Consider the following 25399-nt stretch of genomic DNA (forward strand, 5'->3'; position numbering starts at 1 on the left):
GATGAAGGTTGCAGTGAGCCGAGATCGTGCCACTGCACTCCAGCCTGGGTGACACAGCAAGACTTTGTCTCAACAACAACAAGAAAAAATAAAAGCCTGGAAGATAATCTAGGAAATACCATTCTGGACATAGGACCTGGCAAAGATTTCATGATGAAAATGTCAAAAGCAATTGCAACAAAACCAAAAACTGACAAAGGGAACCTAAGAACTTCCTGAACAGCAAAATAAACTATCAACAGAGTAAACAACCTACAGGATGGCAGAAATATTTACAAACAAAGCATCTGACAAAGGTATAATATCCAGAATCTACACAGAACTTAAACACATATACAAGCAAAAAAACCACCCCATTAAAGAGTGTGCAAAGGACATGAATAGACATTTTCAAAAGAAGATGTACATGCGGCCAATAAGCATATAAAAACCTGCTCAACATCACTAATCATTAGAGAAATGCAAATTGAAACCACGATGAAACACCATCTCACACCAGTCAGAATGGCTACTAAAAAGTCACAAAATTAACAGATGTTGTCAAGGTTGTGGAGAAAAGGGAATGCTTATACTCCGCAGGTAGGAGTGTAAATTAGTTCACAGCCATTGTGGAAATCAGTGTGGCAATTCCTCAAGGAAATTTAAACAGAGTTATCATTCGACCCAGCAATTCCTTATTGTGTATACACCGAAAGGAATATAAACTGTTCTACTGTAAAGACACACGCACGCACGTGTATGTTCACTGCGACACTATTCCCAATGACAAAGGCATGGAAGCAATGCTCATCAACAGTAGACTGGATAAAGAAACCGTGGTACACATATACCATGGAATACCATGTAGCTATAAAAAAAAGAACAAGATCATGTCCGCTGCAGGAACATGGATGGAGCTGGAGGCCATTCATTACCCTTGGCAAACTAACACAGGAGCAGAAACCAAATACCTCATGTTCCCATGTATAAGTGGGAAGTAAACAATGAGAACACAAAGACACAAAGAGGGGAACAACAGACACTGGGGCATACTTGAGGATGGAGGGTGGAAGAACAGAGAGAATTAGAAAAAACATCTATAGGGCACTATGCTTATTACCTGGGTGATGAAATAATCTATACACCAAATCCCCGTGACACACAGTTTACCTACATAACACATGTGCACATACATGTACCCCTGAACCTAAGATAAAAGTTAAAAAAAAAAAAAACAACACACAAAAACCAAATGTAAGCTAAAATTCAACTGAGATGGCCAGGCGCGGGGGCTCACACCTGTAATCCCGGCACTTTCGGGGGCCAAGGCAGGTGGATCACTTGAGGTCAGGAGTTCAAGACCAGCCTGGCCAGCATGATGAAACCCCATCTCTACTAAAAATACAAAAAAATTAACCAAGCGTGGTGGCAGGCACCTGTAATCCCAGCTATTCAGGAGGCTGAGGCAGGAGAATCGCTTGAACCCAGGAGGTAGAGGTTGCAGTGAGCCAAGATCACACCACTGCACTCCAGCCTGGGCAACAAGTGCAAGACTCTGTCTCAAAAAAAAAAAAAAAAAAAAAAAAAAAATTCAACCGTATACTCTAACAGCAAAAAAGAGGAAAGCCCTGACGTAAAAAAGGATAGCATGACAACAAGCACAGCAGTTTAAGGTGAAATAAATTAACTATGTTTGAGGCTCAGAAAGAAAACAAGAATGGTACATTGAATCAGACTTTGAAGAGCCTTGAGATTTGTGCAAAACTTGTGACTTTGTTTTTTCCCTATTTTTTTTTTTTTTTTTTGAGATGGAGTCTCGCCCTGCTGCCCAGACTGGAGTGCAGCGGCACAATCTCAGCTCACTGCAACCTCCACCTCCTGGGTTCAAGCAACTCTTGTGTCTCAGTCTCCCAAGTAGCTGGAATTACAGATGTGTACCAACATGCCCGGCTAATTTTTGTGTTTTTTATTTATTTATTTTTAAGTAGAGATGGGATTTGGCCATGTTGGCCAGGCTGGTCTCAAACTCCTAGCCTCAAGCAGTCCACCTGCCTTGGCCTCCCAAAGTGCTGGGATTACAGGCGTGAGCCACCGTGCCTGGCAAGTTTTGACTTTGTTACTTGTAAGGAAAAAATTAACAAAGTATTTATTAGAAGATTTCCCCTTATCTCTTATGACCAGAAGGAGGGAAAGTAAACTACTAATCTAAATATATCCCAAGTAGTATCATATAAAACACTACGAAGACAATTGTATAGGGGGAAAAAAATCATATTTCTATTACAATGTAAAATTAAAATGTGTAGTACTCAAGGCAAACTAGTAAGAAAGACTGAGCTGTGATAGTATTTACAAGATCCTGAGCCAAGCTATCACGGGATCCACAAACATTTATGAAGTTAAAGTTCACTAACAGCTCCATACATTTAAAAAGCTGGAATCAAATTCTAGACAAAGAAAATTATATAAATACAAATAAGGATCTCTTATGTTTTTATGACTAATCATCTTTTTTTGTCATTTTAGTGCTATAAGTTTGTAGCTGTGTAAAAAATTTTCTTCAATATACTGATACTGATTTTTCAGAAAAAACCCTAGAGAATAAGAGCTCACAATGGAAATGAAAGTCACATTACTGTACAAGCCAATAACTAAAATCCTAATCTACATTCTAGTCTAGAACACTCCAGAACCATGTCTCAATACCAAGAGTACTTTAGAACACAATTTTAAATGCACTTGGGGATCAGTAGGAATCCTACAACTGCACAATGGTTAACATATCAGATCATAAATGGCTAGCGGGTTTTTTTTGTTTGTTTGTCTATTTTTGTTTTTTTGAGACAGAGTCTCACTCTGTTGCCCAGGCTGGAGTGCAGTGGCATGATCCCAGATCACTGCAATCTCCACCTCCTAGGTTCAAGCCATTATCCTGCCTCAGCCTCCAGAGTAGCTAGGAGTACAGGCATGTGCCACCACACCTGGCTAATTTTTTTTTGTATTTTTAGTAAAGACGGGGTTTTCACCATGTTAGTCAGGCTGGTCTACAATTCCTGACCTCAAATGATCTGCCCACCTTGGCCTCCCAAACTGCTAGGGTTACAGGTGTGAGCCACCACGCCCTGCGTGGCTGTTTTTAAGAGGCCATGTCTAGAGATTTACTTGACTCTGTAATTTGGGTAACAAGCTGTTTTTTCTCATACACACAAATACAACTAAGTGTTCAACTTCGCTGAATGTATTTTAAGTATACTGATACCCTGTAAATCTCAGATTCCACAACTAAAAAGAGTTAATGTACACTATTTCCAAATTTTTTTTTTTTTTTTTTTTTTTTGAGATGGAGTCTCTCTGTTGTGCAGGCTGGAGTGTAGTGGCATGATCCCAGCTCACTGCAACCTCCGCCTCCCAGGTTCAAGCCATTCTCCTGCCTCAGCCTCCGGAGTAGCTGGGAGTACAGGCATGTGCCACCACACCTGGCTAATTTTTTTTGTATTTTTAGTAGAGACGGGGTTTTACTATGTTGGTCAGGCTGGTCTCGAACTCCTGACCTCAAATGATCTGCCCACCTTGGCCTCTCAAAGTGCTGGGATTATAGGAGTGAGCCACCACACCTGGTCTATTAATAATATTTTTCCTCTATTTCTTACATACATAATGCCAGACACAGCTATTTCTCTCTTTAGGATATCTTGACAGAATAATCCAAACCATTGTTACAAAATATATGTTGTTATAAAATTTACCCTTAAATTTCTATGGAAACCAAATACACGATCTTTCAAGTCCATTTAACTGTCTAGTTAAGACGCTTAATAGTATTCTATAAGCTAAGTGTCCCAGAGGAATGCTACAGATTTGATTTTTCAGGTATACTTTGTATTTTAATGAAAGCAGTCTGTATGTCTATACAGGCCTCTTCCTTGATTTAGGTTGCTAGAAGCTTTTAACTTCAGTGTTCAAAAGAACAATATTCCCTCAGTGCTTAAATGTATATAACAGTTTGTATGAGATTTGTATAATGAAGGTCAGTTTGGCTGGATGTAAAATATTTGACTGACATTTTCTTTCCTTGAGTATGTTAAATGTACTTCTCTAGTGTCTTCTGGCCTAACATTTTGCTGCAAAAATACTTAATAACAATCTGGTTTTCCCCTAATAAGTCATGTGGTCTTTCCATCTAAGAATTTTACCACTTTATCTAGGCTGCAATGTTTATTGGGACTTTATGATAGTTTTTATATATTATTTCTAATTCCTTCTTATTCTTAATCTTCTCCTTGTTTCATGGGCAAAGGAGGAGTAGACATTCTATGAAATCATTAAAAGGGCTTTCCTCCAGAATAAAGAACATGAGCTTGAGTACATGAACTTTAGTACATGAACTTGGACGTTGTTTGTATCTATTCAAAAACTTTGGGCTCATTTCTCGGTTCTTAATTATGTTTCGGATAAATAAATGTATAATATATTGAATTATGAACTGAAGAAACATAACTGATCTTAGAATGAGAAAGTCTTAGCTGAGTCAAAGTAGAATTCAGAAATCAGAATCCACTTAAGACATGAGATTTCTTTTAAAAGAAAAAATTAAAAAAAGAGAAAAAGAAATAAGATTTATATCTAAAAGAAAAAATTCTTAGTAACTAAAAAAATTTAACAATTAAAATAACTCAGAAAACAGCTCTCTGGCTGTTTAAAACTAAAAGCCCTAATTATCCACATTCCAACCTCAAAATATAACTAAAAAATTAAGTTCCTTCCAAAGGTTAGGACCTATTTCAGGCTCCTGCTGTTCATGGAGTGCAAGGGTATATATTACAGCACATATCCATGTCTGACTCATATAACTGAAGACATGTTCCCAGGTGTATGTTACGTTCACTTGTCAAAAAATAATAATAATAATACGCTGTAAATAATCTAAATTCTAAACTACTCTAATGAAATTCTTAATTATTCTAAAAAATGAGAAAGAGAAAAAAGGTCTTAGAGACAAACTGACTACAAAAAGAATAAGTAAAAGGTCTCTATGTGGAAAACAAAACTGATTTTTGAGCCTCACTCGAAAGCCCCACCTAGTTTTATAATCCAAGAATAATTCATGCTTTCCAGTTTAATCATCATCAAAAAGTCTAACTCATGCACCAACTTGCACATACTCCTTTGTTAGGCACCCAACATAGCAATTTAGACATACTCAGTAGACTCTAGGCTTAGAAGGCTTATAATCCATGCCAGACAAAAAGAGAATTAGATAAATACATGTCCTAAAAAAAGGGGTTAGTTTACCGTACCTACATAACTATAACTACATATATTTGGAAGTCTGCATCTTTTTATAGATTTTATTCCCCTAGAATGTTCCAGGCTATGGGACGAATATGTCTTTATCAGTCAACTTTAGGTTTAATGTCTGCAAAATAAAGGTTTCATCTTGATTCATATAAGGTATTTTCAAACTACACAAATCTCTATTTCTATGAATGTTGTATCATTTGACAGTAGGAAGAATGCCCTTGCTTATAGGGTTTTTACTTTTTTAATTTTATTTTAGATTCAGGGAGTACATGTGCAGGTTTGTTATGTGTATATATTACACAATGGTGGGGTTTGGGCTTCCGGTATACCCATCAACCAAATAGTGACCATTATACCCAATAGGTAATTATCAAGCCACACCACCCTCCCAACTTCGCCCCTTTTGGAGTCCTCAGTGTCTATTGTTTCCATCTTTAAGTCCATGTGTGCCCACTGTTTAGTTGCCACTTACAAGAAAGAACATGCAGTAGCTGATTTTCAGTTTCTAAGTTTTTTCACTTAAAATAATGGCCTCCAGCTTCATCCATGTTGCTGCAAAGGAAATCATTTCATTCTCTATGGCTGCTTTATTGATTTCTTGTTGCTGTATTCTGACGGACTGTGTTCTTCAACAAAGGCCGAAACAGTATCTCCCCAACTACCTGCTCTTCTACTATCCCTTCTACTCTGATGTTCTACTATCAAGAAATGGACTCTAAATCATGAAACTGAATGAGCGTCTGATGTGCTTCTAACCAAAAAGAATGTAGTGGATGAGACTGTGTGACTTTTGAGGCTAGGTCATAAAAGGAACACAGCTTCCACTCTGGAAGGTGTGTGTTACCTTTGGGAACTCTAAGTTGCCAGGTAGGAAGTATGACTGCTCTGAGGCCACCATGCTCTGAGAAAGCCAAGCCATATGCAAAGGGCATGGGTAGGTGCTCCATAAGGCTGTCCTAGTTGTTTATCTTTCTAGCCCAGGTGCCAGATGTAAGCTTTCAGTTAATTCTAGTCCCCAGCCATGAAGCCACATCAAGCCCTTGAGATGTCTCAGTTGAGGCCCCAGATACCGTGAAGCAATGGGCAAGCCATCCCAGCTTTGTCTTTTCTAAATTCTTGATATATAAAATCATGAACAAAATTAAAAAGGGGTTTAAGGCTAAGTTTGAGGATAATTTATTATACAACAATAATCACAACGGTCTTTATTCTGCTCACCACAACAGCTATGCAAAACCTCCTCCTCGGTTCTGCAGGTAAGATGTGCCTTCAATCTTTAAAAGACTGATCAACTAGCTCCAAAAATCACTCATTTAATTCCTTTGTTGCTGGCCTTTCAACTCTACTCAAACCTTATCTCTTCTGCCTAGAAATATGCCCAGATATGTCACACTAAAATAAATTCTTTTTCTTGCACAAATCTGACCCCACTCGCTAGAAGCTACAATCATTTCATTGCTAAATTTCACCGAATAATCTGCTATGCTTTGCTAATATATCCTCACCTTGACATATGCCTGACTCATCACTGGCCCCACACGTGAGTCTCTAGAGAATTCCCCACAGGTAGCTCACTGTTCCTGTCAGCTTTTACCTTTCTGAAACTGAAATTTAGCTTAAACTAAATGCTATTATTAAATCCTTCCGTCTTGAAAACTCTTTTTTTATACCTCAGACCATATAGCCTTGGAAAGATCACCACCATCTCAGTGTGTTACCAACACAGGCAAAATTACTATTGTCCAAGGGAAGGATTTTGGTGTGGGTGTCTGACCAGATGTTCAGGTTTAAAGGCTCATGGTGAATATGCGTGGGGTAGTAAGCAGAGCTGAAGAGGCCACTGACAGGATCAATCAAAGGTTTTTTAAAAAAAATAGCTAAAACTCATTCATTATAATAGAATTACAGAAGCAAGTAAGTCACAAGAAAAATAAACATAAAAGGGACAAAGGTGAGTAAATTATAACCAAGATATGATTGCTGGTGGGAATATACAGTGACATAGCCATCTGGGGAAATAATCTGACAGCTCCTCAAGTGATTACCATATGACCCAGCACTTCCACTCCTAGATACATACCAAAGAAATGAAAACAAATGTACACTTTAACTCATATACAAACGTTCACAGCAGCATATTCACAATAGCCAAAAGTGAAAACAACCCAAATGTATATGAACTGCTGTGATACATCCAGAAAATGAAATATTAATCATGAAATGAATGAATAAATACATGGTATAACAAGAATGAATCTTTAAAACATTATAAGTAAAAGAAGCCAAACACAAAAAGTGATGTATTATGTTTATATGAAATGTCCAGAATAGAGACAAAAAGTAGCTTAGTGATTGCTAAGGGTTGTAGGGGGGAGGAGAATAGGGACTGGCTGTCAATGGACAGTCATTTCTTCTGGAGAATGATGAAAATGTTCTGGAATTTTAAAGTGGTGAGTTGCAAAATTATGTGAATATACTGAAAACCACACAATTGTACCCTTTAAAGCAGAGAATGTTATGTTTGCAAATTATATCTCAATTTTTTAAAATGTATGAGGGAAAAAATAGCATGTTTTCAATTACTGCTTCCTAGTCAACATAAACCAGACAAAAAATCCCCAACAAAATCTGGAACTCCATTACTTCATTTCACTCTTTTCAATTCCAGGTTAAAACAGGATCCAAAACAAAGAGGAAAAAATTTTAACAATTCTACTGAATCCAGAACATCAATGCTAAGGAGTGAAATCTGAATAAAGAACTCTAAGAATACAGTCCATTTTTAAATTAGCACCAAATGGGAAATAAAAGAGAAAAGATATTACTCATAACAGGTTCTGTTTGTAAATGTTTTTAGAATACTACCTTAGATCCCAAATAAGAATCAAACATGCCTGGGCCCTTAAAGAGAATTGGTGGATAGCCCCAACTAACAAAACGACTTGCAAGAGTGTTCCAGCTTTTAGCTGGGAGCATAAAAGGAAAAAAACCCTTATGCTACAGTGAGCCTAAAGGGGGTGGAGGGAGGAAGGGACAGAGAATGAGCTAAGAAGAAGCCACCATGTTAATTGTCGACACTTTCTAAACCCAGACTCCAGCCCTTTCCTCAGCTGCTGCCAAGGGGCTCAGTACTTCTGGGAAAGCTACGGTCACACTGGGGAGAGGCCCTCACTTCATCCAGCAACTTGCACTGCATCCAACAGCAGCACCAGCCCCGCACTCGCCCGCACCACAGCCCCTGAATTCGCCTGCATCTACTCCACCCTCATTCTTCACTATGAATGAGGTGACCGTCACAGAGGATAAATCAAGGCCCTAATTAAAGTAGGTGGTGTAAATGTTGAAGCTCTTCGGCCTGGTTTGCTGGCAAAGGCCCTGGCCTATGTTGACATCGAGAGACTCATCCTAATGTAGGGGTTGGTGGACCTGCTCCAGCAGCTGCTGTTGCATCAACAGTAGGTCCTGCCCTGTCCAGAGCAGCTGCTCCAGCTGAGAAGAAAGTGTAAGCAAAGAAAAAAGAATCTCGGCCGGATGCAGTGGCTCACACCTGTAATCCCAGCACTTTGGGAGGCTGAGGTGGGCAGATCACTTGAAGCCAGGAGTTCTAGACCAGCCTGGCCAAAATGGCAAAGCACAGTCTCCACCAAAAATACAAAAATTAGATAGGTATGCTGGCGGATGCCTGTAATCCCAGCTGCTCAGGAGGCTGAGGCACGAGAATCACTTGAACCTGGCAGGCGGAGGTTGCAGTGACTGGGTGACAGAGCCAGACTCGGTCTCCGAAAAGAAAAAGATAAAGAAAAGGAAAAATAAAGAAGAATCTGAGGAGTGTGATGATGGCATGGGCTTTGGTCTTTTTGACTAGAAGTTCTTTTATAACTCTTTTTACAAATTTTTAAAAAATTAAACTGGACTCCAGGGACCAGTGGGTGAGGCCACTGGCTATAGGGGTGGTGGGCACGCTGTGGCGTGATGGCATGGGGCTGTTGCAGGCATTTGAACTGGTCTCTCACCACTCCCATGCCACACAACTGTGCTCTGGCACTGAGTACAGTGGGGACAGCCTTGTGGCAGAATGCCACAGCATTCTCTTAGTGGGTAATGGCAGCACCAGCAGAAGCAGGCCAGGAGCAGGAAGGAGGATCACAACAGATCACACATGAGGACTCCGGTCCGGATCCTGCGCCCCCTCTGGCGACTTCCAGATCCAAAAGGGCAGATTATGCAGGGGCTGACAAGCGAGGACAAGAGCCACTGACATCTGGAATGACTGTAAGTATGACCGCCCATCTATATTCAAACAATATAAACTTTGGGTTACACAACTGAATGTGTTCAGGAATGTGTCATTCAGAATAACACCACGGCTGCCATCTCAGTCCACTCCAGGTCAAAATGAACACATATCTTGGTTGCTCTCCTACCTCCTTGACTGCTATGTCTGTTTCTTGTACGTGTTCCTTTTCCTCTTGCATTCCATTAAATTTCTCAAAGGCTTGTCATTGAACAGCCTCTCTGCATCCTTTTTTTTTGTTTGTTTGTTTTAAACCACTTACCATTATATGATCTGTTTTACCTATCAAATCTATAATATCTGTGTAAGGTTTGGGAACAGTCCACCAACTGCCTTCCCTTCTGACATGAACCACAGAGTATGGGGGTCCCAAAGACCATCCTCAGGTTCAATAATGTGCCACACTGTTGGACTATCAGGTGTGGCCCAAGGCACCCAGATCTCTATGCCCTTGGAAGGCTCCAAGGACAAAGGCTAGATATCTCTTCAGGCAAGGTTAAATTCTTTACTAAACCACCTGCTTGCTGATACTTCTGATTCTCCGATTCATATTTCTAACCACCTTCTTGATATTTCCATCAACAGTCAAACTCATCAACATCTTCCCCAATCCAACTGTGACTTCACTGTTTCTACTAATAATGCCAACATTATTTCACCTTGTTTAAAAAGCTATTTTTAATTAGTAACCCATAACTGTATGTATGCGGTATGATGTGATGTTCTAATATATGTTACACTATTTTTTTCTATAAGGAATTGAGGCAGCTTATAAAACCACAATATAAGATACAAAATTAGAAAGAAATTGGGGCACAGAAAAAATAGCCCAGAAAAAGTAAAACAGAATAATGCTACAGTGAAGTTAGGATACAGAATGCATGCTATAAATTACTGTTCACTTGTTAGAGGTGGGCTGCACATTTGGCTCAGAGCTTTTTCATAGCCAAACCATATCCAATGCAAAAAAGAAATGACAACCACCCTGAGACACATAGGGAGACCCCGTCTCTATCAACATTTTTAAAATCTGCCAGGCATGGTGACCCATGCCCACAATCCTAGCACTTTGGGAGGCAGAAACAGGAGGAGATTCCTTGAGCTCAGGAGTTCAAGAACAGCCTGGGTAACATAGCGAGATCCTGTCTCTACAAAAAAATTTAAACATCAGCCAGGCATGATGATGCAGACCTGTAGTCCCAGCTACTCAGGAGGATAGCTTGAGCCTGGGAGGTTGAAGTAGTAGTGAGCTGTGATCACACCACTGCCTTCCAGCCTATGCAATAGAATGAGACACTCTATCTCTATGGGGAAGGGGAAGAAAAGCAGTTTCATAATTCAGAGTACACTAAAATAAATGATGCCCAGAAGGTACTATTCTTCTGATTATTCCAGGACTTAGAAGTGTGTAGGGTTTTCTGGTCACTGCCCTCCATACTCAACAGATTCTTGAATAATAAAGACGGTACCTCCATAACATTGTTTGCTTTTGTCTTCTCCTTGTATCTTCCCTCTCTTTAATGTCAATCAACTAAGATTTCAAATTAAGCTTCCTTAAATATAGCACTTCCCTCTTTAAAACCTACACTGGTTCTTTTTATCCTTTTGTTAAAAAAAAAAAAACAACTTTTTTTTTTTTTTTAATAGAGACAAAGTCTTAATATGTTGCCCAGGCTGTCTTGAACTCCCGAGTTCAAATGATCCTTCTGCCTTGGCCTCCCAGAGTGCTAGGATTACAGGTGTAAGCCACCATGCCTGGTCCACTTATTCCTTTTAAAAGCTCCACTTCTGCTTCTGCTTTTTTTTTTTTTAAATTTCCATAAGTTTTAGGGGAACAGGTGGTGTTTGGTTACATGAGTAAGTTCTTTAGTGGTGATTTGTGAGATTTTGGTGCACCCATCACCAATAGAGTATACACTGAACCCAGTCTGTAGTCTTTTGTCCCTCATCCCTTTCCTACCCTTTCCCCCTGAGTCCCCAAAGTCTACAGTGTCATTCTTATGCCTTTGCATCCTCATAGCTTAGCTCCCACTTATGAGTGAGAGAACATAGGATGTCTGGTCTTCCATTCCTGAGTTACTTCAATTAGAATAATAGAGTCTCCAATCCTATCCAGGTTGCTGCAAAATTCATTACCTTTTATGGTTGAGAAGTATTCCACACACACCACAGTTTCTTTATCCACTCATTTATTGATGGACATTTGGGTTGGTTCCACATTTTTGCAATTGTGAATTGTGCTGCTATAAACATGCATGAGCAAGTAACTTTTTTGTATAACGACTTATTTTCCTCTAGGTAGATACTCAGTAGTGGGATTGCTGGATCAACGGTAGTTCTACTTTTAGTTCTTTACAGAATCTCCACACTGGTTTCCATAGTGGCTGTACTACTGTACATTCCCACCAGCAGTGTAGAAGTGTTCCCTTTTCACTGCATCCATGCTAACATCTATTATTTTTTGATTTTTTGATTATGGACATTCTTGCAGGAGTAAAGTGGTATTGCATTGTGATTTTGATTTGCATTTCCCTGATCATTAGCGATGTTGAGCATTTTTTCATAGTCTATTGGCCATCTGTATATCTTCTTTGGAGAACTGTCTATTCATGTCCTTAGCCCACTTTTTCATGGGATTTTTTTCTCCTTGCTAATTTGAGTTCATTGTAGTTTCTGGATATTAGTCCTTTGTCAGATGTATAGATTGTGAAGATTTTCTCCTACGCTTTCGGTTGTCTGTTTACTCTGCTGACTCTTCCTTTTGCTGTGTAAAAGCTCTTTAGTTTAATTAAGTTCCAGGTATTTAACTTTGTTTTTATCACATTTGCGTTTAGGTTCTTGATCATGAAATCCTTGCCTAAGCCAATGTCCAGAAGGATTTTTCCGATGTTACCTTCTAATAATGTTTATAGTTTCAGGTCTTAGATTTAAGTCCTTGATCCATCTTGAGTTGATTTTTGTTTAAGGTATGAAATGAGGATCCAGTTTCATTCTCTTACAGATGGCTTGCCAGTTTTCCCAGCACCATTTGTTGAATAGGGTGTCTGTTCCCTTTTTTGTTTGCTTTGTCAAAGATCAGTTGGCTGTAAGTATTTGGGTTTATTTCTCAGTTCTCTATTCTGTTCCACTGGTCTATGTGCCTATTTTTATACCAGTACCATGCTATTTTGGTGACTATGCTCTTACAGTGCAGTTTGAAATCAGGTAATGTGATGCCTTCAGATTTTCTCTTTTTGCTTAGTCTTGCTTTGACTATGCAGACTCTTTTTCGGTTCCATATGAATTTTAGGATGGTTTTTTCTAGTTCTGTGAAGAATGATGGTAGTACTTTGATGGGAATTGCACCGAATTTGTAGACTGCTTTTGGCAGTATGGTCATTTTCGCAATACTGATTCTACCCACCTATGAGCATGGGATGTGTTTCCATTTGTTTGTGTCATCTATGATTTCTTTCAGCAGTAAAAGCACATATTCTTCTATATTTACAAAGAAATATATGCTCAATGCAGAAAACAAAGAAAACCAATACAAAGAGGTGAAGAAGACAAAAACCAAAACCCTACAATCCAGATGTAACTAGCTACTATCAGTGTTGTTTAAAATTCAGATATTTACATGCAATGAAAGTCAAACGTTTTATGTGTACGATTCCCTGCTTTTTGACAAATATATATACTCTAATCAATATACAGAACATTTTTCCAAAACCTCACTCTTGAAGTTCCCTCCCAGTCACATTCTTTGTCAGGTAAATGTATCGCAAAGAGCTTCTCCCAGTCTGAAGCTGGTCTTTTCATTTTTAAAAATGTCTTTTGATCAGGAACAGTTTTTAATTTTGATTAAGTCTAATTTTTTATTTTATAGTTAATGTTTCTTATATGCTCTCTAATAAATCCTTCCCTACTTCCAAGGTTGTGAATATATTCTCTTACTTTTTGCTAGAAACTTTACAGTTTTAACTTTATATTTAAATATATGATCCATCTCAACCTGATAAAGGTATCTAAAAAAAACTACACATTCACTGTAAGATTAGAAACAAGACAAGGGGTGTCTATTCTTACCACTTCTATTCAACCTCATGCATAAAAGAATGAGGCAAAAAAGAATAATAATTTATAAAGAATCATAAGGAAGAAGAAAAACCTCCATTTGCCCCGAAATGATGAAATGATTGTGTGTAGAGAAAACCTAGAGAAATTTACACATGCACAAACACTAACAAATAAGCAAACAGCATAGTTACAGGCCACGTGGTTGGTGCATAAGAATCAGTTACATTTCTATAACCCATCAAAACCACACCAAAAACTACAAAACATTCCTGAGAACAATAAAGACCTAAATAAACGGACACAATACCATGTTAATGGATTGGAAGATTCAATATTATTAAGGCGTATCTAAAATTTATATGTATAAGCTGACTCTGAATTTATATATAAATGCAAAGGATCGAGACAGGTCAAAACGATCCTGGAAGAGAAGCACAAAGCTGGAGGACTGACACTACCCATTCAAGGCACGCTATACAAAGCTATAGTAACCAGACCTTTAGAGCAAGCATTGACCAACAGAGGGATGGAGCAGATGGAGTCCACAAACAAACCCCCATACATTCTGTCTACTGATGGACAAAGGCAAGCAACTGAATAGGTGGGGGAACAAGTCTTCTCAATAAATGGTGCTGCAGCAACTAGATAAAATTATATTTCAAAAAAACACCTCAGGCCTACCCCATACTGCTGACATTTTGGCAATGCTCTTTTGCTAAATATATTTTTATTTTTTGTTTTTATTTTTTTGAGACAGAGTCTCGCTCTATCGCCCAGGCTGGAGTGCAGTGGCGCAATCGCAACTCATTGCAACCTCCCCCTCCCACGTTGAAGTGATTCTCCTGCCTCCGCCTCCCGAGGAGCTGGGACTACAGGCGCGTGCCACCATGCCCGGCTAATTTTTTGTATCTTTAGTAGAGACAGGGCTTCGATATGTTGGCCAGGATGGCCTCAATCTCCTGACCTCGTGATCTGCCCACCTCAGCCTCCCAAAGTGCTGGGATTACAGGCGTGGGCCACCATGCCCGGCCTGCTAAATATGTTTCGTAAAAAGAGGAGAGATTATAACACCAGGATTCTGTTTCTACTCTGCTTTCTTTCGGTTTTCTGTGGGGATTTTTGGTAATATTTTGAAGTGATGCTTTAAAGTTACTTCACCACAAATTTCTCACACTCATCTCTATCCTCTACATGATGCTCCCAAACTGCTTTTAAACCTAATCTTCTACCATCAATTTTTAGTTTCCCCATTTGTTAGGAAAACACAAGCAGTTAGGGCTTCTTACACCTTGTTCTGCCTCCAGGATTTAGTCTGAGTAGTGCCCCATACTCTCAACATCATCCAAATATTCTTTACTGACAAAGTCCCTTTCAGTTTTTTATAACATCTTTTCTGAGTCCTCTATTCAAATATAACATTCTTCCCTTTAGCCCTCACATATCTTCCCTTTTCTCACTTATTATTAACGAACCACACTTAGAAAGATGAAAAAAAGATGTTTGAGCAGTCTATTCATTCAGTCACTATTCAGCAGGCCACAGATTGTTCTACTGGGGTGCCAGGGAAGCTAGACAGGTCAAGACTCTGCCCTTAAGTAGCTAGCATTCTAGTGGCAAAGTCTAAGAGGCCATAATCTAGAAAGTAGGGCTGTTTCTCATTTACCTCTATGTGCCCTGTAGTAAAGTACAACGTTTTGCACATCATCAAGCCTCAATGAATAAACCATGAATTCACCTGTCATGCTATTTAAAGCTTGTATCATAAATATCCTTGTCAATTTAAAGCACCAACAGATCAGGAGTCAGAATCTCCTTGGTCTCCATAAAAGAAATGTAATGAGGCCTTATGTAATAGGTTCAAGAGCATCTATTGCTTTGTTCACATAGATAGGCAGGGTTTCTTTTTAAGGCTTGAATTAAGCCAAATTAAGCCAACTAATAAATGAAAAGCATAGTGAATTAAGTATCTGTGCAGCATTAATGATTTTAAGTAAAAGAACTGTGAATAAAGAAAGGTTATCTTTCTATCAAAAGGAACAGAAAGTAAAGACCACACGTCTATAAAATACTTCAGCCACACAACACCATTTTAATAGACAAAAACAGGCATTTCTATGGCAGAGATTTTCCATCTGGGCACTGCTGACATTAGGAGCTGAATAATTTTTGTTATGGGTAACTGTCCTGTGCATTGTGGAATGTTTAGCAGCATCCCTGACTCTGCCCAATAGATGCCAGTAGCAGCCCGTTACGGCAACCAAATGTCTCCAAACATTCAAAAATGGACTCCCAGGGGCCAAAACCGCACCCAGTGAAGAACCTCTGATGTTAACACAGCCAACATTACTTGGCTGTACAAATATTTCTTTTGTTTGTTATTCTTTTTACTGTACAAATATCAATTCTAAAGCAGCTTTAAGGTTCTTTGCCTTTTTTTCCTTAAAAAACAACACAGATTGGGCACAGTGGCTCACACCTGTAATCCCTGCACTTTGGGAGGCTGAGACAGGCGGATCACTTGAGGTCAGGAGTTCGAGACCAGCCTGGCCAACATGGTGAAACCTCATCTCTACTAAAAATACAAAAATCAGCTGGGCATGGTGGTGCATGCCTGTAATCCAAGCTACTCGGGAGGCTGAGGCAGGAGAATTGTTTGTACCCGGGAGGTAGAGGTTGCAGTGAGTGGAGATTGCAGCATTGCACTCCAGCCTGGGTGACAAGAGTGAAACTCCATCTCATAAAAAATAAAATAAAAAAAATCAAACTCATAGACTCGGAGGGTTGGGGGGCAGGGAGGGAAAGAGAAAGGGAGGAGGGATGCCAATGACAGTGAATAGCCACCAACAGTAAATTTTGTGAGTTATTAAAATTCAACCAGTCTACCGTTTTCACAGATGGAAAATAGACACACATGGGTAAAGGCAATTTGTGTATAGGAAGAAACTCATCTGACATGCTTCTAGTGTGTATACTTATAATATTTTATGCTCTATTTTGAAGAAAATAATGTCCCTAAGTTTTTACAGGTATGAAATATATGTCACTCAAATGTGTGTGACAAGTTAAGTATTCTGGAGCACTATGGATGATTTTAAGAAAACGTGAGGCAAAGGCCCTATATTCTGATCTGCCAGTCAGCATGCCAGCCTGCTCATGCCGACATGCCTTCCCAGATCCACCTGAACATCAGCACTCTGCCTATCCCATACTTGCAACCCAACACTAGAGAAAATGCCTTTATCCAAACAAAATACGTACTGCATTATGGATGGTTCAAATGCAGTGGAGTTAACAAACTACAGGGCCTTGACCAAAGGGAACCTTTCAGACTAGAGAGGGAGAGATACATGAACACATAAATAAATGTACAATTCCACACTATGATAAGTTGGGGATGGGGGGGACAATACCGTGGGTAATAAAGGAAAGGGTCTGATTAGAGGTTGAATAAATGCATTTCTAAGGAAATGACATGTTTTCATACCAAGTCAGACCACAGCTGTTGATGTCTCCAGAAATAATTCAAGAGATGAAAACTGTACAAAGGTGCCAACTTATCTAAGAATGATTTAAGAGAGCAACAAAACTCATGTCTGAGGACAGCGAGTACAGGCAGCCTGATATTGCAAGGCAATGTTCCTACAGTCACCATTTAGTATGTCCTTGTAGCAGGTATACGCTGAGGGTTCTGGAAAAAGTTAGGAACATAAGGTAGTTCAAAGCAATGATTCCACTTATATTGCACGTATAGTATGAAGGGTGCCTTCATGTGGTTATATCCTTGGAGTTTTAGAAGGATGATACATGCAGACCTTAGAATGGAGCAGATTTTAGTGTTCAATGTGCAGAAAAATCACTGATGAATTTGTTAAATATTTGGATTCCTAAGTCCCACTCTCAAGGATTCCAATTCAGGGGTTTACAGTGCAGCCTAGGAATGTTTACCAGGCACCCCCTACTGCCTCTGAAAACCCCACATGAAACACAAATCTTCCCACAAGAGGAGGTTTGGCTGTGACACAGGTTTTTTTTTGCTCAAACTCATGAAACAAGCATGTATTAACACAAGGCCTCCCGACAGTGTATGTTTACAGGCTGACCCTGCCCCTGATCCTGGTAATCCCCAGGGCTTGGAAGCAGAATCTGAATAAACTGCACAGCCTGCTGCTACAGCTTGTGCCCAGACAACAGACCAGAGGTGATATGTAAAAAAGATAGGCAGTGCTGACAGCTCTCTCTCCAGAGGTTAAGGAAACACACCCAACATGAGACACGGTCAGGGAGTTAAGGGAGCCAGCACTGATGGGTATAGATAGCATGAAGTACAGATGAGAACACAATGAAAGAAGAATGATAGAACATACAGAAGAAGAGTGAAACTCATATTTCTTAAGAGCCTTGTATCAGATACTGTGTCATGAACTTCATATATTTCATTTAAATCCTCATAAAAATCTTAGGTATTAACATTAATATAATATAAATTATCATATCATAGATGAAAAACCAAAGCCTAAAGAGAAAGGAATTTGTCCAAGAAGACGGAGCTACAAAGCAACACAGCCAGGTTTTGAACCAAGGCTCAGGAATCAGTCAATAATGCCATAATCCTCTTGGAGATCTAAGATAACACGAGTAGGAACAGGGCTGTCAGGAAATGAAGAGTCCTACTCCAGAGAGAATACCAAGGCAAGTAAGTACACAAGAGCAATGAACAATGCTTTTGCAATATCAGAACTTTAAATATGGACCCTTTTATTAAAACAGCTGAGAGTTCATACATTTTAAATAAGGGAAACTTGTAAAGATGAGGTAAAAAGTTAAGATGTAATCTAGCTGATCATAAATGATGAAGGCTTGCTGCAGCTCTTGCTGAGTAGTGGGATCACAGGTGACTTCTGCCCTCCAACCCAAGTGTCTACATTTCCTGTGATGAACAAATTTCATTTTTAAAAAGAAATACATGTGATGTCTTTTGTTGTTAATTTTTTTTTAATTGTATTTTGAGGAAACTGAGAAGTAATTGAGGGCAGAGACTCTCCAGGAATGAAGTCAATAAAAGCAAGAGAAAGAGGTGAAGTATCAGAAGACAAATGATACCTCAGATTACATAACACACACTACCAGCCTGGGAAAGCTCTCTCCCCTTCTCATCCTGGACCATTAAATCCCAAGCCATGAGGCAGGGCCAATCAACAAAGGATGTCAGAGCATGAGTTAGGTGAGAAGGGAAGGGAGAGACATAGTGATGGTGACTGGTGATTCATACCATACAGGGAAATCAATCAACTAAGTCAACGCAATGAGGATGGGAAGAGCCCAGACTCTTACTATCAGAGAAAGAAACCACAAAGATGGAAAGGGAGAACACCGGGCTGAATCTTCTGGTATTAGAGGTATCAGATTAATAAACTCATGGATTTCAAAACATATGTAAATATATAAATAAATATAAACATAAAGGAAGCAGGTGCATATGTGTGTGTTCCTAGCTCTGTACTGAGATCTGAAAGTGACAAGCCAAAAGTAATAAGCACACCTAATGCCCAGGTCTAGCTTTCTAAATATTATTGTTTAATTAAAAAAAAAAAAAAAAGGATTCTCTGTGGAAAGAGTAGACTCCAGGGCTGGGATAGGAAAAACACAAGATGAACCTGGCATATCCTGCTGTACTTGAAGGTAAAGAAATGATCAAAGGACCGGGCACGGTGGTTCACACCGGTAAACCCAATACTTTGGGAGGCTGAGGCAGGAGAATTACTTGAGGTCAGGAGTTCAAGACCAGCCTGGCCAACATGGTGAAACCCCATCTCTACTAAAAATACAAAGGTTAACCAGGCGTGGTGGCATGAGCCTGTAGTCTCAGCTACTCAGGAGGCTGGCATGAGAATTGCTTGAACCCAGGAGGTGGAGGTTGCAGTGAAACAGAGATCGCACCACTGCACTACAGCCTGGGTGACAGAGCGAGACTCCATCTCAAAACAAAACAAAAAAATAAACGCTCAAAGAACGATTGAGGCATTTCAAAAGGACACAGAACCAATCTGAAGGGGCTCCTAAGAACCAAATTTGGGATAATCTAAGCATCAAAACATATAAGGAGAGTAAGTGATCATAACCCCTGAATAAAACAGAGATCCATGAATTTATCAGTCCACCTGAGTCAGAAAGTCAGCCCGGGGGTGGCGGCGGGGGTAGGGATAAATATTTGAATGGGTTATATATGTAGTCTCAAAGTAACTCTCAACAAAATACTTATTACTAGGGGAAAAGAATAGCTGTCAGGGATATCTGGCAGACACAATCTTGATCAAGTGAAGGCATCAACTCCAATGGAATAAATCAAACCTGTGTACCATCTGAAAGGATTTAATGCAAAAAGACAACATCACTACTGTGGCATCCCAAATTGAGAAACATTATATAAAATAACCGGTCTACAATCTTCAAAAATGTCAAGGACATGAAAGCCAGGAAAACACTGAGAACTGTTCCAAATTAAAAGAAATTACAAAAACAAGAAAACAAAATATGCGCTTCTGCCACAGATTCATTACATATAATGGACAACACCGGGCAACTGGCAGTACCTGATAAGCCCGAGGTCTGAATAGTAGTGAAGTATCAGTGTTAAATTCCTGATCTTGATGGTTGTATTTTGATATATAGGACAATGTACTTGATTGTAGGTAAAATGCACTAAAGTATTCAGGGATGATAAAACACCATATTAGTAATTTTAGCTCAACCAGTCCTGGCAGAGGGTGAGGGGATTTATCTCTTTATCCGAGAACAAAAAATGAGAAGGCCACAGGTCTTATTCCAGACATTCCAAATCAATTCCTTGGACTCCCTGAATATGTATATGTCAGTAATCTTATACAAACTGTTGTGGAATATACCACAAAATTCAAAGTAGGGCATCTGTCACACGTAATGCTAACTAAACGTACAAGTTACTTACTAAATTTGGGGGGGCTGGCACGGGTATAAGGAGGGAACCTTACTATCTCTAATGACCTTACTGATGCTGACTTTAATACTCTGTGAAGTTTAGAGTTCAGTGAATGTTACCTAGAATCAGCCCTGGCTGTGGAATACTTTATTCTTAGCCCTATATTTGGGGTTTGGATGTCCACTGTGCTGGTTCCCAGAGATAGTAAGGGGATGAGAGTATTGGTTACATCTCCTGACCCACATACTTAAGATCCAGATGAACGAGACAGTTTTCACTCCTGCTTGGTAGAACCTATTTGCTGAAGGAAACAGCTCCTAAAGAATGGTTCTAGCCAGACCCTGTCGCTACCAGAAGAAAAAAAAAAAAAAACTTTTCATTAACCAGGGGTAGTGACACATGCCTGCAGTTCCAACTGCTCAGGAGGCTGAGGTGGGAGGATTGCTCAAGCCCAAGACTCAGGAGGCTGAGATGGGAGGATTGCTCAAGCCCAGGACTCAGGAGGCTGAGATGAGAGGATTGCTCAGGCTCAGGAGGTTGAGGCTGCAGTGAGCTGTGATCACGCCATTGCACTCCAGCCTGGGCAACAGAACAAGACTGTCTCAGAAAAAGAAAAAACAATAAAAGAAAAAAGAATGGCACCTACAGATGAACCTAATGCTGGGCCTCAGCAGAAAAATCGAAGACAGTATAAGAAATGAAGAGTAAGAGGGAGGATGGAAAACACCTTCTTGTCACCTTTCAAACTGGCTCTACCTTTTCTTTTACTAGACTGCATAGATCTTTGGGGTTGTAACCACTATTCAGACAAATGCTAAGTAAGATCCACACTCTTTTCTAAGGAACACACTGATTCTATGTGGAAGTACGTGCACCTATGAAAGAATCAGGTTAGAGCAGATTAGTTCCTACACTTCTGTAGTACAATAACTTTCTCTTCCTCTTAGCAGGTAATTAAATGTACACTGTTCCTGAACCAACATACAAATGACCTATATCTACTAGATAAATGATGAATTATTAAGACATATGGAACCCAAAATTCATTAATACTTTATGTTCTGAACATGTCTGCATTTTCTGCCATTTATTCTAATGCTATATAGAATCTGATTTACAATTTTTAAAATCTGTAGCAAATAAATTCATCTCACCAACTTTGGCTCAGGAGCTCCAAATTCCAGAAAATTAATGTCCAAATCAGTAAGTTAAGTGACAAAGAAGCAGCTGAATAGTCATTTCTCTTTCTCCTAGATTCTCAGTTGGGTCCACACAAATCATGGTGTCTAGATCATATTGTTCTTAATAGTCATCACACAACACGCTTGCCCTTTAGGAGTTTAACTCTTGGTCTTTACAAAGCATCAATACAAGAACACTCCACTTGAATAGTTTCTGTGTCTTCTGTGAAATCATAGCTGAAAACATAACCCACTATGTCACACAATGGCAGAACCCCACAGAATGTCTTTCTCGTTAAGTACAATGCCAGGAAAGAATCTTTCTCTGTAAACAAATGTACATGCTTGCTTCCCACAGACAATAAACGCTATGTAATTCAATGCTACACAGAGAAAGGAATGGTTTTCTTTTAGCCTTAGCAGTCAGAAAACAGAAAGTCAAATACAGTGCACAAGAGTTATAATTAGCTCCCCTCAGGAGCCTGGTACACTTTCTCCTCTCTATGTTCTTTTATTATTTTAATTTTTTTATTGTACTTTATTTTTTTGCGGCAGGATCTGGTTCTGTCGCCCAGGCTGGACTGCAGTAGCACGATCTCAGCTCACTGAAACCTCTGCCTCCTGGGCTCAAGTGTTCCTCCCACCTTAGCGTCCCAAGTGCCTGGAACTACAGGCACTTACCACCATGCCCAGCTAATTTTTTGCACTTTTTGTAGAGACAGTGTCTCACCACATTGCCCAGGCTGGTCTTGAACTCCTGAACTCAAGCGACCTGCCCACCTCAACCTCCTAAAGTGCTGGGATTACAGGCTTGAGCCACCACACTGGCCCAGTGCTCCTTTTAGATGGTTTATTATGTCCTCTAACTGTCCTGCTGTATACTACCTTTAATTCTAACAGATTTAAGTCCTTCTGAAAGTATCTAGAATATGTATGTACAAATACATGTATTTTCTCTTACAATTCTCTCTCATATCACTTAATATTTTCTGATATCAGTCTCTATACAATGACCTAAGAATTTAAAATGATAATGACACAAAGAGGCTAATTTAATGAAGACCAAGCAATTTGCATCACTACCTCCTCCCCTTGTCCATTCCCGCAACAAATTACTACACAGCCCAGTGGGGAAGGCAAGCCCCACACCACCATGCTTGGCACATCACCTTTGCAGTAGTCCGCAGGGTCCTCTTGCTCCTCATCATCTGATCCCAGGATCTCCTCCTCTGGCTCCGGGGGTGTGGGGTCTGGCAAAGGTGGCGGTGGTGGTGGTGGCGGTGGAGGAGGAGGAACTAAAGGAGCTTTCTGTTGAGGCTCCGGCCTGAAAGAGCAGAGAGAAAATTGCTATTTACTTAGAAGTACATCTTGCATTATGGATGCATTTGAGCATTTCTTAATATGGGGGAAAAAATAAAACTTGTCACATACTAAGAAGAAATGTCATTTAATGTCACTTCACCCATTTTAGTTGAATTCAAGTAGTGTTTCAACATATAAGTCAGGCCAAAAAAAAAAAAAATCTGCCCTTATTAGCTAAGGAATTTTTTTCTGTAGGTATCTTTTCACTTAGCGCTTCAAGAACTACCAATGTTAGGAAATTTCAGTGCTCCACTCAACTCCTACCAATCTTGGGAAATTTAAGTGAAATGAAAGCGTATTCCATGGTATATAGCCTTATTGGTTAGAAAACATCACAACGATTATAAAAAGACAGGCGCAAGCAGCACTCAACTTTTGAAAGCACTTATTTCCTGTTATCTGAAAATGAGAATTCTTTTCCCATAGAAATAGGTGGCAATGAGGTTAGGTTTCAGTAACTCATAAAAGCTGATTAACATACACTGTAGCTAAAATATACAAGATTGCCAGAAAGATTCTTGTACTTCTATAAGGCCTGTTCGAAGTTTTGAATGTATTCTGGAAGCGGTGTGTGTGTGTGTGTGTTTGATTGATTGAGATTATTCCCTTTCAGGGCTCTATGAGGAGAATGGTTCATAATGGGATTCACTCACTATTTCTAACCATGCCCCAGTGCGGGGAAATAGGACCCTACAGTCTCAATCTGGATGCCAGAAGCACATCTCTCCCTTAAGCTATCCCACTAATAAAACTACCACTGAATGCGTGCGCTAAAGATGACGGCTGCTGCGGAAAGGTTGCTCCGAGGGTCGGTTGCCGGACATGTGAGTGCCATTCCTTGGGGCATTTCTGCCACTGCAGCCCTCAGGCCTGCTGCGTCTAGAAGAACAAGCTTGACAAACATATTGTGGTCTGGTTCTGGTCAAGCAAAATTCTTTAGCACCAGTTCCTCACACCATGCACCTGCTGTCACCCAGCATGCGCCCTATTTTAAGGGTATAGCCGTTGTCAATGAAGAGTTCAAAGACTTAAGCCCTAGTTGTTGAGAGCAGGTGGAATCTTGGTGTTATTGCTAGATTTCCTTTTGGAACACTGATGGTCTCTGCCCAGTGGAAGGCCGATTCTGGATCCTTTCTCTCCTCACTGCAGCACAGCCTGCAGCATACAGTCAAAGCTCACTCTTCAGCCCTGGAATCTTGAGAAGGTCAGGGTCATAGCAATGCAAGCTCATCTGTAGCTGCCACTAAGAGACAGGCCAAAGGAGCTGCCTCAACCACTGCCTCTTCTAAACTGGGCCTCTAAATCCTTGCCCAATCTGAGAGCCTCCAACACCACCACTAATGCATGTGGCTTGCCAACAAAAAAACCCATATGGCCACAACTGAAGGAAGGAGTAGGAATAGAAGGCAGCAGAAACACCTGACATCATGAGGAAGGGGTGGGGATCACACACAATAGGTCAACTTAAAGGCAAATAATCAAAGGTATGAATATCTTTAGCAGGACAACTAAAGAATATTTATAAGCTGAAAATGTACTGATTGCTGCTTTCTGGAATTTATGAAGACTCAACAGTAACAGCTCCCTGGGTAACAGACATCAGGATTGTAGTGATGATAACACTCCAAGTTAACCATTCTCTTCACAGAGCCCTGAAAGAGAATAATATTCATTCTCTCTCTCTCTCTCTCTCTCTCTCTCTCTCTCACACACACACACACACACACACACACACACACACACACACACACCCCACTTCCAGAATACATTCGAAACTTCCAACAGGTCTTACAGAAGTACAAGAATCTTTCTGGGAGCCATGTAAATGCTCGCTTCTTTTTAACATATGTGCCCTTACTGAAAGTGGAATGGTCCCAGGCAAAAGAGAGTTCTGAAGGAGGAGAGGCAGGCAAGGAACTTCAGTAGTTTGCCACTTCCCCAGCGGGAGGAAAAGGTTTGAGATGACGTCCAAAAGAAGCACAACCCACTCTTCAGGGGTGTGGGCAGAATCAATTTGTCTGACACATTTCCTCAATGAGAAATACTTTGAAAGCTAGCTGTTTCTTCCTAACTCAGAAACTTTATATAAAAAATGAGTACATCCTCTGAAAACACACACACACACACACACACACACACACACACACACACACACACACTGAGTTTGCTGTGGAAACTACTTGAAGAAAAGACAAGAAATGATGGCTCTTGTGCTGCCAGTGCACGGCACTACTGTACTTGGCACAATGGATTCTTGGACTGGGTAATTCA

General features: G+C 39.9%; 1 protein-coding gene across 26 annotated transcripts in view; it reads right to left on the reverse strand.

Annotated features, from left to right (window-relative positions):
- Window positions 1–25399, reverse strand: part of SRPK2 (SRSF protein kinase 2) — a 287622-nt gene that overhangs the window by 69148 nt on the left and 193075 nt on the right. For all 26 annotated transcript variants that reach the window (XR_010134723.1, XR_008681377.2, XR_008681376.2 and 23 more), the window contains one exon: window positions 22936–23090. Coding sequence is in view for 21 of the 26 variants with exons in the window: in XM_055392575.1 (XP_055248550.1) it covers window positions 22936–23090 (155 nt within the window). In the remaining 5 variants the exon portion in view is untranslated. The remainder of the gene's footprint in view (window positions 1–22935; window positions 23091–25399) is intronic.

The sequence above is a fragment of the Gorilla gorilla genome, chromosome 6 (assembly GCF_029281585.2).
Source record: "Gorilla gorilla gorilla isolate KB3781 chromosome 6, NHGRI_mGorGor1-v2.1_pri, whole genome shotgun sequence".
In the NCBI taxonomy this organism is placed as follows: domain Eukaryota; kingdom Metazoa; phylum Chordata; class Mammalia; order Primates; family Hominidae; genus Gorilla; species Gorilla gorilla.